Source organism: Neophocaena asiaeorientalis, unplaced genomic scaffold (genome assembly GCF_003031525.2).
Source record: "Neophocaena asiaeorientalis asiaeorientalis breed wild unplaced genomic scaffold, Neophocaena_asiaeorientalis_V1.1 scaffold130, whole genome shotgun sequence".
In the NCBI taxonomy this organism is placed as follows: domain Eukaryota; kingdom Metazoa; phylum Chordata; class Mammalia; order Artiodactyla; family Phocoenidae; genus Neophocaena; species Neophocaena asiaeorientalis.
The window spans coordinates 3,894,750-3,910,953 of NW_020173397.1; the positions used below are offsets into that span (position 1 = coordinate 3,894,750).

The 16,204-nt window shown below is 36.6% G+C and overlaps 1 protein-coding gene across 1 annotated transcript in view; it reads right to left on the minus strand.

Annotated features, from left to right (window-relative positions):
- Nucleotides 1–16,204, minus strand: part of CNTN4 (contactin 4) — a 482,944-nt gene that overhangs the window by 295,937 nt on the left and 170,803 nt on the right. The window contains exon 3 of the mRNA XM_024747094.1: nucleotides 14,318–14,493. Within this exon, the coding sequence (XP_024602862.1) occupies nucleotides 14,318–14,493 (176 nt within the window). The remainder of the gene's footprint in view (nucleotides 1–14,317; nucleotides 14,494–16,204) is intronic.

Below are 16,204 nucleotides of genomic sequence, written 5' to 3' on the forward strand. Positions count from 1 at the left end.
CTGTTTTCTTTCCTTTCTCAGCAAAGAGTGGATACTCCGAAAAAATTCTGAACTAATGAACACCATATACAGCCTGTGTTTTCTCCTCTGCTGAAATGCCTTGCTCTTTTCTCCGCACCACTCCATTCTGCCTCTCCTTGAACAACAATCTAACCAACTACCTTATAAACAAACACCACTTTCAGGCCATCGCTCCATTCCCTCTCCGCTGCTGCTTATTCTGTCCTTTGTTCCTTAGAAATCAAGACTTCAACCTTCCTAATACTCACCACACTTGAGGTTACTTCTCCAGTATCTGTCTTCCCTGCTGGATGTAAGTTTCATATTTGTCTAGTGCATTGATGTGCTCCTGATCATCTAACACAGCACTTACTACCTAGTTGGTATTCGTTAAGTATTTACGGAAAGAAAGAAAAACAAACACACAAAGGAAATCGCCACACTGAATATTGATAACTCAATTTTTTGCAACACGTGTACTTGGATGATGTGGTGGTACTTCCCAAAGGTACTTAATTTTTCAAATATGCAGGAGGATTAATAATTTCCTAATAGTATAAATAATTACTTAGCAGAAATCTCAGGTTGTGATTACTGAGGTTGAATTATATGCAGGATCAATGGTTGTTTAGAGTATAATGAAGCTTAGTATCTTAGAGAGACCAATTGCTAACTGTTTTTGAAAACTTGGAACATCTTCCATGTTTAATGCTCAGTAAAATGTAAAAACGTGAATACAGTTGGATTTGGAGGGTGTACACCGACCAGTGAGAGGGCCAGACAAAACCACCCTAGAACCGGAGCGTTTGCAGATGAAGTACCGGAGCACTTGTAGACAAAGGAGATAAGAAAGCACAGCATTCATGTATCAATGTACATTCTCTACATGAACAGGTAAAGGCATGTTGATAAACATACAAATTATATTTCCGTGGCATATTTCATTCTCACCGTTTTAAAATACTATCATTATGCTTCTTCTGAGGACACTGGTGTTGAGAGGAGTGTGGAAACTTTCTCAAGGTCACACAGCCTTTCGGTGGTAGATACAGAGAATGTCAGCTCCGAAGGCAACGTGGGGGTTGTAAGGTCTAAGCAAATTTAGGAGAAATCACTTCTTATAAATTACTCTAGTGGAGATAAGAAAACTGACATTTCAAAATAAACGCTGGGTCAGTAGTATTCTCTGTTCTGAGAAAACCCACTAAGGACCGTTTAAGGTGTGCAAATATACACCAATTACCACCACACAGTTTTTGGAAGAGTTAGAAGTGGAGATGCGCTGGCCAATGTTAAATGGTCTGGTTGCTTATTCAGTAGTTATCCTAGGACTTCGATGCCTTAGAGAAAATTATTTCTCTGTGGATTTAGAGTTTGCCTGGCCTGTAAGATAGTGATTGCTCGTAAGAAATTGCAAGCATTCTTCCTTGAGAGGTTGACGAAAACAGAACTAAGACTCTGAGGAGTAAGAAAAAAAATGAGTTCTTCCTCAAATTTGAGGAAACAGTAAATTAGGTTGTCAAGGCTCCAAATGTGATGTTATTTAAGATTACATAGCTCAGAATTTATCAATTTTAAATTTTATATAACACATCCAAAGGCAATACACTTTGCTTACAGGAAAGTAAGATGGAGTCTACAGTTAATATGATATATGCATTATATTTCTTTGACCTTATGATGCTATTAATGTATACTTTTGATTTCAAAACTTGCTATAAAGCTACAGTAAACAACACAGTGTGGTACTGGATAAGAACAGACATACAGATCAATGGAGTAGAAATTAACTCTTATACTTAGAGTCAATTGATTTTTGACAAGAGTGCATGACCATTCAATGGAAAAAGAATCATTTCTTCATTAACGGTTCTGGGACAAACAGATATCCGCATGCAAAAGAATACATTTGAAAAAATTTAAAAAGAATGAAGTTGGATCCCAACTTCAACATACCCAAAAATTAACTTAAAATGGATCACAGGCCTAAACTCAAGAGCTAAAACTACAAAACATTTTATTAGAAAATATAGGAGTAAATTTTTGTGACTCTGGATTAAGCAATGGTTTCTTAGATATGACATCAACAGCACATGTAACATTGTATACATGTGCCACATCTTCTTTATCCATTCATCTGTCGATGGACACTTGGGTTGCTTCCATGTCCTGGCTATTGTAAATAGAGCTGCAATGAACACTGTGGTACATGACTCTTTTTGAATTATGGTTTTCTCAGGGTATAAGCCCAGTAGTGGGATTGCTGGGTCGTATGGTAGTTCCATTTTTAGTTTTTTGAGGACCCTCCATACTGTTCTCCATAGTGGCTGTATCAATTTACATTCCCACCAACAGTGCAAGAGGGTTCCCTTTTCTCCACACCCTCTCCAGCATTTATTGCCTGTAGATATTTTGATGATGGACATTCTGACCGGTGTGATTGTGAATACTCTATGCTAACACATATATATGGAATCATTATACTCCAATAAAGACGTTAAAACAACAAAAAAAGCACATGTAACAAAAGAAAAATTAGATAAATTGACTTCATCAAAATGAAAACCTTTGTAGTTGAAATGACGTCATTAAGGAACTGAAAAGACAACATATAGAACTGGAGAAAGTATTTGCAAATCATGTATCTGATAAGGAACTTGTATCCAGTATATATAAAGTAATGTTACAGCACAATAATGGAAAGCCAAATAACCCAATTAAGAAACAGGCATGAGATTTGAATATATATATCTCCAAAGACAATATTACCAATAGTCAGTAAACACATAAAAAGTTGTTCAATATCATTAGCCCTTGGAGAAATGCAAATTAAAACCAGAGTAAGATATCACTTCACACCCACTATGACAGCTAAAATAAAAAAGACAGGCAATAACAAGTGCTGGTAAGGAAGGATATGCAGAGATTGGGACCCTCGTACACTGTTAGTAGATTATAAAATGACAGCCAGTTTAGAAAATAGTTTGGCAGCTGCTCAAAATGTTAACATAAAGTTACCATTTGACCTAGCAATTCCACTCCTAGGAAGATACCTGAAAGAAATAAAAACATGTGTCCACATTGAAAAACCTGTAAATCAATGTTTGCAGCAGCATTACTCAGAACAGCCAAAGAGTGGAAGCAACCCAAATGTCCAGCAACTGATGAATGGACAAACAAAATGGTATTTTTCCATACAATGGTCTACTATTTGGCCATATAAAGAAATGAAGTACTGTTACACACTACAACATAGATGAACCCTGCTAACATCATGCTAAGTGAAATAAGGCCACATACTGCATGATACCACTTATACGAAATGGCCAGAATGGGCAAATTCATAGAGACGGAAATTAGGTTACTGGTTGTCCAGTGCTGGGTGGAATGAAGAATGACTGTTAACGAGTACAGGGGTTCTTTTTAAGATGATGAAACTGCTCTGAAACTAGACAGTGGTGATGGTTATACAACTTTGTGAACAGGTTAAAAACTAACTAAGTTGTACATCTTAAACTGTTGAATTATATAGTATGTGACATATCTTAATAAAATTGTTACTGAAAAAAGATGGTACTGGAAGTCAGAGGCAACGCTTTAATGAATTTTGTTTTTAAGAGAGAAACACTAAAAAAAAAGTACTCAGGTCAGGGAAATAGACTATTTTAGAGGAAACAGTACCTCATAGGGTAGTAAAGGCCAAGGCACTTCTGTTTCTCTTATATTTTTACATGGGCTGATTCATATATTCATTCAGCTTAATTTATTCCACAAGGATTTATTCAGCACCTATTCATAAGTACCTGTCCTCTGGGTGGTAACGTTTGAATACAATAGGAGAAAGCAATCGCTGAACTTAAAATTAAGAAAATCCATTTGTTGACTCCCTCACATCCCCTAACCCCTATTAAATAAATCTGGGCTGCTTAAAAGATAGCCTATAAGGCATAATTAAACTAAAGTTTATGAGGTCAAGCTAACAGACTGCTCACAGCACAAGACTGCATTGAATTTGGGGTGGGAGAGAAGTAAATGCTATGAAAAAAAAAATTGAAACGCTAAAGATATACAACAATGCAAATATTTCGCAGTAGATCAACACTGTAAACATCATTAGTGTGTACCCTAAATACACATGTCAGGAATAGATTACTGACTGGCAGCACCATCCGTCAACGGTTTAGCGGCTAGTACAGAATTGCATCTCTGCTAAAATATCTAACAGAATAATTTAGCTCTTGGAAAAACAGACACACTCACACACACGTGAACTCACACACACATGCACACACACCTTATCATGATGCTCCTGAGTCTGAGATTTAACCTCTGAACCCTAAAGCATTTGTTCTCTCCAGGGACCACATATTACAGCTGTGAAGTAAAAACCAGCCAGCGTGGTGCATAAAATACACGTCCACTAGGAGCCAACTGGCTTGTTCTGATTAGAGGCTACTCAGTGAAAGGTGCTGATTGGGAAGGCAGCAGAATCGGGCCCTTGATAGCACAGGGGCTTCTTTCTGCAGCCAGAAATGTCATAACACGAATCGTAACAATGCATGAGAGACCACAGTAGAACTGTTACAGACACAGGTTGGCCAGATACTCTAAATGTGATAATAGCTGGTTTCTAGGACTTTAGAGTGCCAGACAAAAAGGTCAAATTCAGGGAAGATGACCTAGAAAAAAAAGTCCAGAGAGAGGGTCTAGGGGCCAAAAAACAACTCAGAATCACTTCAAATCATTACACTATGGAGAAAGGGTCAATTCCACCTATTTTATACCGGGCTATTCCAAGAGATGGGCAGAAACGTGCTGGCAAAGAGAAAAGCTTACTCTGAACTTCTGCAGAGTACTATCTTTTTCCAGTATTTCATCAAATCATACTACACAAAGATTAAAACCCCTTTTATGCTCCCCAGAGGAAAATACAAAGCGTGACACAAAACTTGCCCAGATTATTCCACATTTAATCAAGGCTGTCCCTCTCAATACTTTGCTTCCTAATACAGTTCAGTTACAAAAGTACCTGACCTCGGTCTCGCTCCTAGGTGGTTTTATTTTTTCCTTGATGAAGGTGGTCAGGAAATTAAAGATCTACTAGTTTCCTACCGTGGCCATAAACAAGTTACCACAAATTTGGTGGCTTTAAACAAAAGAAACCTATTCTCTCACATTTTGAAAGCTATTAATTAGTCTGAAATCAAGGTGTCGGCAGGGCTGTGTTCACTGCCAAGGCTCTAATCCTCCCTGGGCTCTTCCAGCTCACGATGGCTGTTGGCAATCGTTGGTGCCCCTTGGCTTCTTCTCTCCAACCTCTGCCTCCATGGTCACAGTGCCTTCTCCTCTGTGTGTCTCCTCTTTTGTCTCTTGAAAAGTCCTTGCCATGGAAGGCAGCTATGCTAACCACGATACCACCAACGCCTGGGCAAGGACCTTGCCATGGGATTTAGGGTCCAAATGCTTAACTCTGGATGATCTCAAGATCTTTAATTTAATTACATCTCTAAAGACCCGTTTTTCCAATTTGTTCCACAACTGTGTTTTCACTCATCATTCGTTGCCTCTTGGTATAATGCAATTTTCCAAAGCGTTTTCCATTTTTGCCAGCAAAGTCTTCCCAATGACAGGTTCTAGGTGGATGTATCTTGTACTAAATTATTATTCTAACCACTACAGGTGGTCAATTAGATTCTGAATTTGAACCATAATCTCTCACATAAAAACTCTTGGAAAAGAATGCGATACGATGAGAGTGTTCTCTAGGTCGACACCTTCTCCCATTCAAAAACTGCTGCCTCTTTCACCTAACTGGTGACACCTAACTGATGGTAGACCAAAACTTCAAACTTACAGTGCAGTGATGGCCAGATTTGATCCTCAGTGTCTAAAAACTAAACTTGCAAGACAACCAAACAAAATTATTTTAATATTTAGTGACTGAATTATTCCAACAATAAAACAAAAAGGGATGACATTTTAGTAACATTACTTTAAAAAAAAAAGATACGAAGTGTTAATTGTTTTTAACTTGGTGATTTCTTTTAAAGCCCTGACTCATCAAGCCTGTATAAACACCTATCTGGTCCTGGTTGCCAATTTTAATGTGTACTGTATTCTTAAGAATGCACCTGAATTTTAAAAAATCCTCTATACTTCATTGACTTAGTCATGAGCTACTCTTTGTCAGACCGCAAACTGGACTGCAGGATGACTGAAGGAAATATACCTAATAAACGGATAGCTACAATTAACTAGCATCTGTACATTACAGGTTTTGTGGAAGAGACAGAAAAAAAAATACAAGTGAGAATAATGCTGTGTACTTGTGAATTTCAACTCTTTGTACCACATCTCACAACTGCCCACACCACTAAGAACCCACTGCACACCTATGTACTAACTAGTTCTGCATTATGAAATTTTCAACAGACACCAATTGTCACCATTGTTTTTAATACTATGGTAAGTAGCAGACAATACCTACTAAAAACATTATTTCAGAAACTCAGCAAGTTTGGGTTTGAATTCTTCTAACTATTCAAATGAGAAAATTTTAATTCTTTCATGGAGGATCAAAGCCCTTCATTGATAAATGTTAGCAGCTTTGCAATTCAAATACTTCTTAGTTGATCAAGTTTTAATTCATCTAAATATTCACAAATTATTTATCCAAACAGTCGTCCACCAACATTTTATTGCTCAGAAACAAAAGTCTGCCTATTTAAGCAGCCGGCCTTCCTAATTAAAAATCAGTCAAGTCAGTCCTGAGTTTGGCCATCTATCAAACTCCCAGTTATTGCTCTGATTGCACATTTTATTCTTTGGCTATGAAAGATAAACTAACTAAACATTAAAAGCAATGAACATTTGAAATTTACTGTGAATAACTGCAATGATCAAGACTCAAAAACCAGGTTGCTGGGCTTCCCTGGTGGCGTAGTGGTTGAGAGTCCGCCTGCCGATGCGGGGGACATGGGTTCGTGCCCCGGTCCGGGAAGATCCCACATGTCGCGGAGCGGCTGGCCCCGTGAGCCATGGCCGCTGAGCCTGCACGTCCGGAGCCTGTGCTCCGCAACGGGAGAGGCCACAACAGTGAGAGGCCCACGTACCGCAACAACAACAACAACAAAAAAAAAACCAGATTGCCAAAAGCCCCAGTTGGAGTACAGTAAAACATTCTAAACTTAATATATTAATCTTTATTACCATCATCACCACAACTGTCAGAGGGTACCTAAGTTAAGGAGAACTCAGACAAGGCTTACTTTAGTACCCATAAGAAAGATCTTCTTCAACGATGTTATCTGATCAGCTACTGTTCATCAATGTGATATTTTCACCATAAAATAACTGCACATAACTGATAAACCAAAATTAATCTCAGAATGGATTGGTTTATTGAGTTCTCTCTCTCTCTCTCTCTCTCTCTCTATATATATATATATATAGAGAGAGAGAGAGAGAGAGAGAGAGAGGTCATAGAAGGCCAATATGGGGTGGTTTTTGCACCTAAGGTTCCCTTTCATTTATCATCTTCATCCTTCTTTTTTCTTCCTTTTCCTCTTCTATTCCCTTCTTCATAATACAAGCTCAGGAGGTACACATGCAGGGTTTGAATAGAGTGTACCAATCTAGTTTCTTTTCCCACCTCATGCGAGGTACCAACAGAGATCAGCATATCCATCGCTTCCTTCAAAAGAACACCACCTCGTCCACAGCCAAGACCATGCCAGTTTCCCTACAGCAGGCAGGCGACTTGATTTTGTTAAGTGATTTAATTTTACCGTAAGCAATTTGGAGGTACTTATGTATGAATTATAGTCATCCCCAGCAGGAGATGAGTAGTATTAAGTCTTCTGTTTTGAAGATCTGAACTGTTTATAAAACAGCTGAACTTCTTCCAGGAAGAAGGCCCCAAACAATGTTTATGAAGCAATCAGTTTGACAGGCTAAAATCTGAGAGTTATTGGATTAGTCTCTTGGAAGCCCTTCTTAACAATCTACATTTAAAGTACATCTTTTTTCACAGGTGGGGGAGGAATAATACAGGAGTAAAAAGACTTATAATAACATGTCATTTACTGCTTGGGGATATAAAGTTTGCCAACTCACAGTTATTTATCATAAAATATCAATATTCAGAATGTTTTACAACCTACTAGCAATAAACTGGAAATTTGCATATTAACTTTTAGAGCAGAAATATTGTTATTAATTATTCTCATTATGGAACCTGAAACCAATTATATTAAAATTCGAGCCACAAATGTATGCATAATTGTGGTACACAACATTATGGTTTTAGATATTAACAGCAAATCAACATTATGACAGCATCAGGAAGCCTATAACTAAAAAATTAAAAACAAACTAATGATGGATGTACTATATGAAAAGTTGTAAACACATTGAAAAATCCAAGTTTGTGTCTACAAAAGAAACATTTTATTAATCACCCAAATCTATAGTTTGAACATGAATTCCACGAGGAAAGTGTAGTTTCAGCTGTCATGAGGGAACTATGCATGTCAAATGCCATGTAATGAGCAACTGCTCAGAAGTCAGGTAGCCAGAGTCCTATGCTGGGTCCTCTCCCTTCCACTGCACCCTTGGTGAAAATCATCTCATTTCACTAATCTGCAGATTCTTTACCTACGAAAGAAAAGTAATGCCTATACTTCCTTGGGTTATGTTGAGAACTAAATGGGATAACGCTTCCAAAATGCTTAGCCTCATCTCCGACTTAGAGTAATCAAATCACAATAAAAATTATAACAATAGCTAACAGTTATTAACCCCTAATGTGTGCCAGACAATGATCTAGGAATTTTAGGCAATATTAATTTATGTGATCTTCACAATAAAGGAGGTAGAGTTATTAACCCTATTTTATGGATAAAGAAACTGAGGCAGAGAGAAGAACCTTGTCCCAGGTCACAGGGTTACAGGATAAATTGAATTTCAACCCAGGGAACCTAACTCCAGGGCTTGTGCCCTTACCCCCTATACCTAAGTGTTTAATAAAGGTTAGTTATTATTCTTATTTTAAAAAGACAGAAAAAGGAGGGGAAAAGAGGGGAAGAGAAGAAAAGACAGAAGGAAAATACAGAAGCAGCTTTTTCATCATTTTCTCATGCTAGGAATTATTCTGGGCTTTTGTATATGCTTTATAATTTAATCTTCATAACACCCTAAGGGGGAAGTATGGTTATCCCAGGGCTCTGATGAGATGTCTCAGTTCTAGCAACATTATAAGACACATAAAGTGGAATGGAGCAATGGACAACATTCCATTCTATCTAAACTTAGGCAATATAGTATCTCACTTTCTCAAGCCCACGTTCACAAATTTTTAAAAGAGTGACTTGGGTATTTTATAAGCGTGTAAGTGTAGATTACAACTTACTTAAAAAAATCCACATCTGTATGTCAGTGAACAAAACTGCCTAATTGTATAAGGTGATTCTCAAGCAGATTTGGATTGGGATGCTTGGCTGGGAAGTAGGTAGGTAGGGTGACAGAGCTGTAGCACTTCGTTCTGTATAGACACAGCCTCTGAAAAAATCCCCACCATGAAGCAGTGAAAGTAATGAACTGAAATTCCTTCTATTCCTGGCCTTATCTTCTGATTCAGGTACCTACGTAAGAGTTAAAGAACATTCAACTTGCTTTACCCCTTGTGAGAAGGGGAGGTTAAAGGAAAGCTATTCCTAAACACTTCATTGAAGCTATGTATACTCTCACGCCAGGTTTTCAGGATACAAGTAAACTTTGATGGCATATTTTAACATATGATGCCCCAACACATACCCTTATCTGCAAGTAGGATGGCAATTGTCTTCTACACAAACTCGAGGTGGAAATACTTGCATCTACCTCTGAAGCATTCCCAAAGGACTGCCAGAAAGTCCTTAAATGCAGTGGTTCAACTCATACCCCACACATGGCCTGATGACTTTAACATCCAATCCTTATAACTTATTCATTTATTCAACATTATTGCAAGTTTACTAAATGCCAGGCGCTGGGTAGACCCTGGTAAATTAATCAATCAAGTTTGCTAGCCCAAGGTGAAACAGTAGGACTAGATGGTAGAAGGGGCATTGGTAGTCTACTATTAGAAACAGGCTAAATGACAGAAAGAGAAGTGATTGACCCTGGCTTAATATTGCAAGGGGACTGAAAACAAAATGTGCTCCAAATTACATTACAATACTCTATGCTCATGAAAATGTCCACACCTTATCAAGAGTGACTTCAATTATGCTATGCCTGTTTAATCAAGGAAAGTTTTCTGTCCTAAGAAAAGCGGGGGTTCTTAGAGGCATCATCTCCATTAATTAGATTTTTTGCTTATGTGAATTCATTTTTTAAATGCTAAATATAAGAGATTATCAAATTCTGTCTACAAAAGCAGTATGAAAATATTTTTAAAATAAATCATAAATGATGTCTACCTTATCAAATTATCATGTGGATAAAGTTACAGAAGGTATATAAATGAGATTTGAAGGTGTAACATGTTAGATAAAGACGAAGGGATTTTTTTTCTTATAAATCAAAGTGAGTCTAACGTAGACACAAATCAAGGTATGCTGGATAGGAGGTGAAGCTGCCATTCCTTGGTTCTCACTTATTAATTATGTAAATAACAAGTAATTCAGTAACTTCAATCTTCAATTTAATTTTTTTTTATTTTAAGATACAGGCCAGGAAACCTTTAAGGTCCGTTTCAGCCATAAAATCATATGATTAAAAATGAAGAAATATTCTTACTTGCATATTATAGTTCAGTAAGTATGGTCAAAAGGCAACATCTTTTTCCCTCAATGATTATGAAAATGCTTGGGAGAAAGCAATTACTCGGTAACATTTAAAAGATGTCATTGTCATGCTCCACCTTATATCAGTGAAGAAAAACATTTTATTCTAACCAATTAAAAATGATTTTTGAATAGAAGCAATGTCTTTTAATTTTTTTTTTAATTTAAAAAGGATAGAAAAGAAAGGTCTAGAAACTATATGTTAACGATCAAAATGCTAGACTCCGGAAAATGAGTAGAATAGAAAGGGTGCAGGTTTACCAAAAAAAATACATCCTCCCCCAAAATAACTTTATACATATATTTTCTTTGTTGTGTCACTGAATAGGCAATTAATAAAACAATTTGTTTATTCCTACATATAAATTATTCTAGACTCTGGAGATATAAGGATGGACAAGATAGCCTCACCTCTCTTACAACTTAGATTCTACCATAGAAGTCAAATAATGAGAAAAAAGAAATACACAAAATCATTCCAGATCATAGTGAGTCCTAATGATTGAAAACGATGTTGTTATGTAGAAAAGTAGAGGGCAACAAAAAGGTAGGCAGAAGACAGGAGAAGAAATGGAAGGAACTGCTTCTTAGGTTAGACATGGTGATATGGAAACTTTCTCTTAGGAGGTCACACCTAAATTGAGAACTAAGGATCATGGGAAGTGAGCGTGTGAAAGATCAGGAGAAAAGCAAATAAGGCAGAGGGAGTGAAAGTATCGAGGACTGGTGCAAAAGATAGTTTGTCATTTTTGAGAACTGAAAACAAGACCATGGTAATGAATTTGAGATTTAGTCTAAGTGCAGGAGAAGGCATAAAGCGGGAAAGTAGAATGGTCTCATTTACATGTTTAAAAGATGACTCTGGCTGTTTTATGATAAATGGTTAGGGAAGATCTAGACAAGATTCACAGAGACCAGGTACAAGCGGATGTTGTAGAAATTGTCCATCTTGATTTCAGCAAGGCATCTGGCAAAGATTCTCATTACTCTAAGAACAAGTAGGAGATACTGAGGTTCAAGTATAGTATGTATGGGTAAATATGTAGCTAATTGAACACGAGTAGGTGAAGGATATTGATTTATAAATTTAATCTCATTTTATTGGACATTCTCTACTGGCAGGCTGCCCTGTCCCGGTCAACATTTTGTATCAATTATTTGAATGGACACACGCTTATCACATTTTCTGCTGACACTGAAGTAAAAGGATCAATATGTCAGATTTTAAAAAAAGATTTAAAACAATTTCAACTGTGATGGAACAAAGGGTCACAACACAGAAGGTGAATTTAATAGGAGTAAATATAAAATTATGGATTTAGGTATTAAAATAACACAATTGGGTAGCTCTGGATTAATGGCCATTCATGAAAAATCAACCCTCTAATTTTATATGAAAAAAGTTGAAATATGAGACTGGGGTTTTAAAAGAAAGTGAATATCAATGTCAGCCCCATTCATCAAAAGAGAAGCCTACATCGTGGGATACTACTGTTCCCACTGTCCTCTGCAAAGTCAAGGCACACGCATAGAGTTGGGTACAGACATTTCTTTAGGGTCACAGTTTAATAGATAATTGAATAAAATTGTGTTGTGAAGAAGATGGTTGTGGACTGAGTATCTGGAGAAGAAAAGAATTCTGGGACAAGGGACATGAACATATTTTCACGTGTCTGAACCTAACCAGAACCATAGAGTAAGCACTGGGAGTGAAGGTGATAGAGATTTAGATACTTAGCCCAATTTTAAGGAAGAGATATTGTACTTGATTTTGTGTTTTTGAACAAGTACAGCAATCACAGGTCAGGATGCTTTGTGATGAAAAGGTGAGCTCTCTATCTTCAGAATTTTTCAAGCTGAATGCTTATCAGCTGACGATTCTGAGGGTGGCAGGATGTTAGGCATAAGAAGTGGGATAAGCAGGGTGGATTCCAAACTCAGGCACCTCAACCACAAAACGAGTGGTAGAGCTTTTACTTTGGCTAAACTATTCTATTTAAATGACTATCCCTGCATATGAGATTCCATCTTTCCAATATTTTTAGTAGTAGAAATGCCTGTACTTCTACAAAAGGAGAGCCTTAAAAGTTAGTAATTTGTTTTTTAAATGTCATAAATTAGAAAAGCAAAAGGTTGTTAATGCTATGTTAATCTCTTTTCTGTTCCTGTTATTGTTACCATTTTTAAAAGAATTTCCTACACTGTGAAATCCAAAAATCAATGAAGTACAAGAGTAACTGAATACAGAGATTTCCCTACTCTGAGAGTCTATGATTATTTTCTAAAATGAATCCAACAAAATCTATTTGTTAAAAATATAGATACCACATTTGTGTTAAACCAAAAGAAATAAACACTTTGGTTCTGTAGCACTCAATCAGACATATCCTCCTATTTTTCTGCTCACCTTAGATTATTTGGAAGACTACTGCAGAAGACATTCACAAAGAAAATAAGCCTAGTATCCCATATATACCCAATACTTAGAAAATTCATTTCTCAACTAATCAAAATGCCACCAAACAGCAATAAGAAATTAAGTACTGAATATTAGGTATATTTGATATTGAGTTTCTGGAGAGGATTTTGTTAATGAGAATATCCTACAGCGTTACTGCCAACAGACTTTGTAATTAGGAAAGCTTCGACATTCATGCACTGCTATATGAGTTGGGATTTTACACAAGGAAATATATAATCATAGGCAAATACATGAACCCTTAAAAATACAGCCGAACATCAATCCTTCAAGGTGTCTATACTCAAATGTGTACTCACTGCTCTTGCCTGTGGATTTTATTTTCAACTTGCGATCTCTAAATTCCACTATCTTTCACATGCTCATGAACTTTCATTAGCTGGTAATCCTAAAAGATGGCAATTTGATTTTTAAATGTTCTAAACCACAAATATAAAAGGTAAAGCTTTGATTGCCTTTACTTTTTGTTTTTTGCAGTTGCTTTAAAATTTTTCCTTTTCCTTCAAATAAGAAAAAGTATTAGAGAATTATAGGATTAAGAGACTACCAAGCTTTTTTCTTTTCCAACTGTGAGCTTTATGGCTAAATCGCTTGTCACACGGACTATTAACTTACTGGTAATTCAACTGCTTGCTTATACATATTCGCTTTAAAATGTGTGTGTGTGTGTGTGTGTGTGTGTATGTGCGTGTAATTTGTTGTACATGTAAACTTATATGTGTATAAATTTGAGTGTATGTGAATTTATGTGTATAGAGCATCATATAACCAAATTATCATACAGTCAAACTATCTCAACCCTTATAAAAGCAGAAGAATACATCTTCCCATTCAGATTTACAGTTTACCCTACAATGAAAGATATTTTGCAAATATGAAAGAAGGGTAAAGAAGAGCAACATGACAAAGTAAAATCTGTTTGGTTTTTTAAGATAAACTGTTTTAAAGGCTGATTGGTACAAGGCACAAAAACTCAAAGTCACACTTGCAGCAGGATATAATTGCTACTTACAAGCAAACTGAAGCTTTGCTTCTCTGCTAACAATTGTTCCAAATGAGTTTGTTGCTCTGCACTGGTACGTTCCAGCGTCTTGGGTTTTATTGGGGTTATTGATCAACAAGCTGCCTTCAACAACACTGTAGCGGAAATCCATACCAATGTCAACATCTGTTCCATTTAACTTCCACCTATAGTATAAAAATGCCAGTAGATAAAGCCTTGTAATATTAATCAATAATTCTGAGTTGTCTAAAATACATAAAAACTATGAATCGCATGAAATATCATCTGTGACTGTTTTTTAACCATGGTAAAAAAAAAAAAAAATTAGAAAAGCTCTACCCAGCAATGGTGTCAACATAGATGCATACACATGCTTTAAAAGAGCACGTCCTTTTAAAGGAAACAAGATATTAAAATGTTAACACTTGTTTTTGTGACTACTTACAATGCTACAGACACTTCCTTTTTTTTTTTTTTGGAAATTTCCCATAGCATCTTGTACAACTTTCTTCAAATAGCACTCCTCAGTAAAAGTCCTTTTTCTGGTTTGCCATCATTCTTTAAACGGGTCTATACAGATGATAGAATACACCATTTTCTGGTAGATTGCTGAGTATTTGATGAAATTGCAGAGTTGCTTTGATTTGGTCCTTAATATGACTGAAATGGCTGACTACAAAGCAGAGAAATTCCATTGATCTAGAGTTATCTTAGGAACCAAACTAGCCTTCACCAGGGATCACTTTGAAGATCTCCTTAGCTACCAGCACTCAAACATCAATCAACCAGCCCAATAAACTGTAGATCAGGCCATTAGGTAACAGACACAAAGAGGGTTTTCTTGCTTTTCTGTTTGTTTACTTGGATCATCTGTGTATCTGAGTATAGGGCCTGGCCCAATAAATTAGTTTTAGTGGGACTCACACATTTAAACAGAAAAGCTTTAGTAACAAGATCTCCTTTTCTTTTTTTTTTTTTAAACAGGCAATAACATTCCAGAGAGACCTTATTTTAACCAAACTGCATTTCAGTAAGTTGTTTTAATACGTACAAACTTTTGAACTAATACAAAACGATTATCTTTTTTTCTCTTCCTTCCCCACAATCCTACATAAAGTATCAGGTAATGAATATAGCATAGTCGGAGTATCTGAATTATCAACTGTCTCCTAGTAGCATTCACACTGGGAGGCCAAAAATAAGGCAACACTAGACCATAAAGGAAATTCATTGGAAGCAATAACGGGAGTAAAGAATGAGAAACAGTGATCTTATTTCCTTCAAACGGTAAAAAAAAAACACTCTTTAAATGTGTGCATGTATATACATACTCATTGTGTATCCTCTTATAACATTCGGGGGCACTAGGGCTGGTATGCATAATGTAAAAGCATTGAAATGAAAAAAATGAAGGCCAGTTATTTTCAAGATTTTGGATACTGGGTATCATGAGAAACATGTTTAAAGAATGAGTGCTTTCCTTCCACCAAGACGTCCGTCTCTCACACTTCAAAGTCAATCTTAAGCTACACCTCTTCTCATGAAGTCTTCCTCAGTATTCCTAGTCAAGATAAATCAAAGCTTCCCCCAAGCTCCTACAGAATTCTCCTTACTTGTTTAGGTGGGAATTCTGCCTTCACCATAGATAATTTGCCTATATCACTTTCGTAGTCTCCCTTTGGTAACCTAGAACTTGACACTCAGTGTGCTCGTAAAGGCTTGTGGTATTTCACTAAATATTTTACTTCTTGGCTGGATATTTTAGCTTTGAGCATACACAATTTAAGAAGCATCCTAGCCCACCACAGCACAGCAGTGTACGTTTGCTCACGTCTATGTCTTTGAAAGGTGAAAACACGGAAACATGAGGCGTGGGAAAGGTGGGCCAGATCAGGA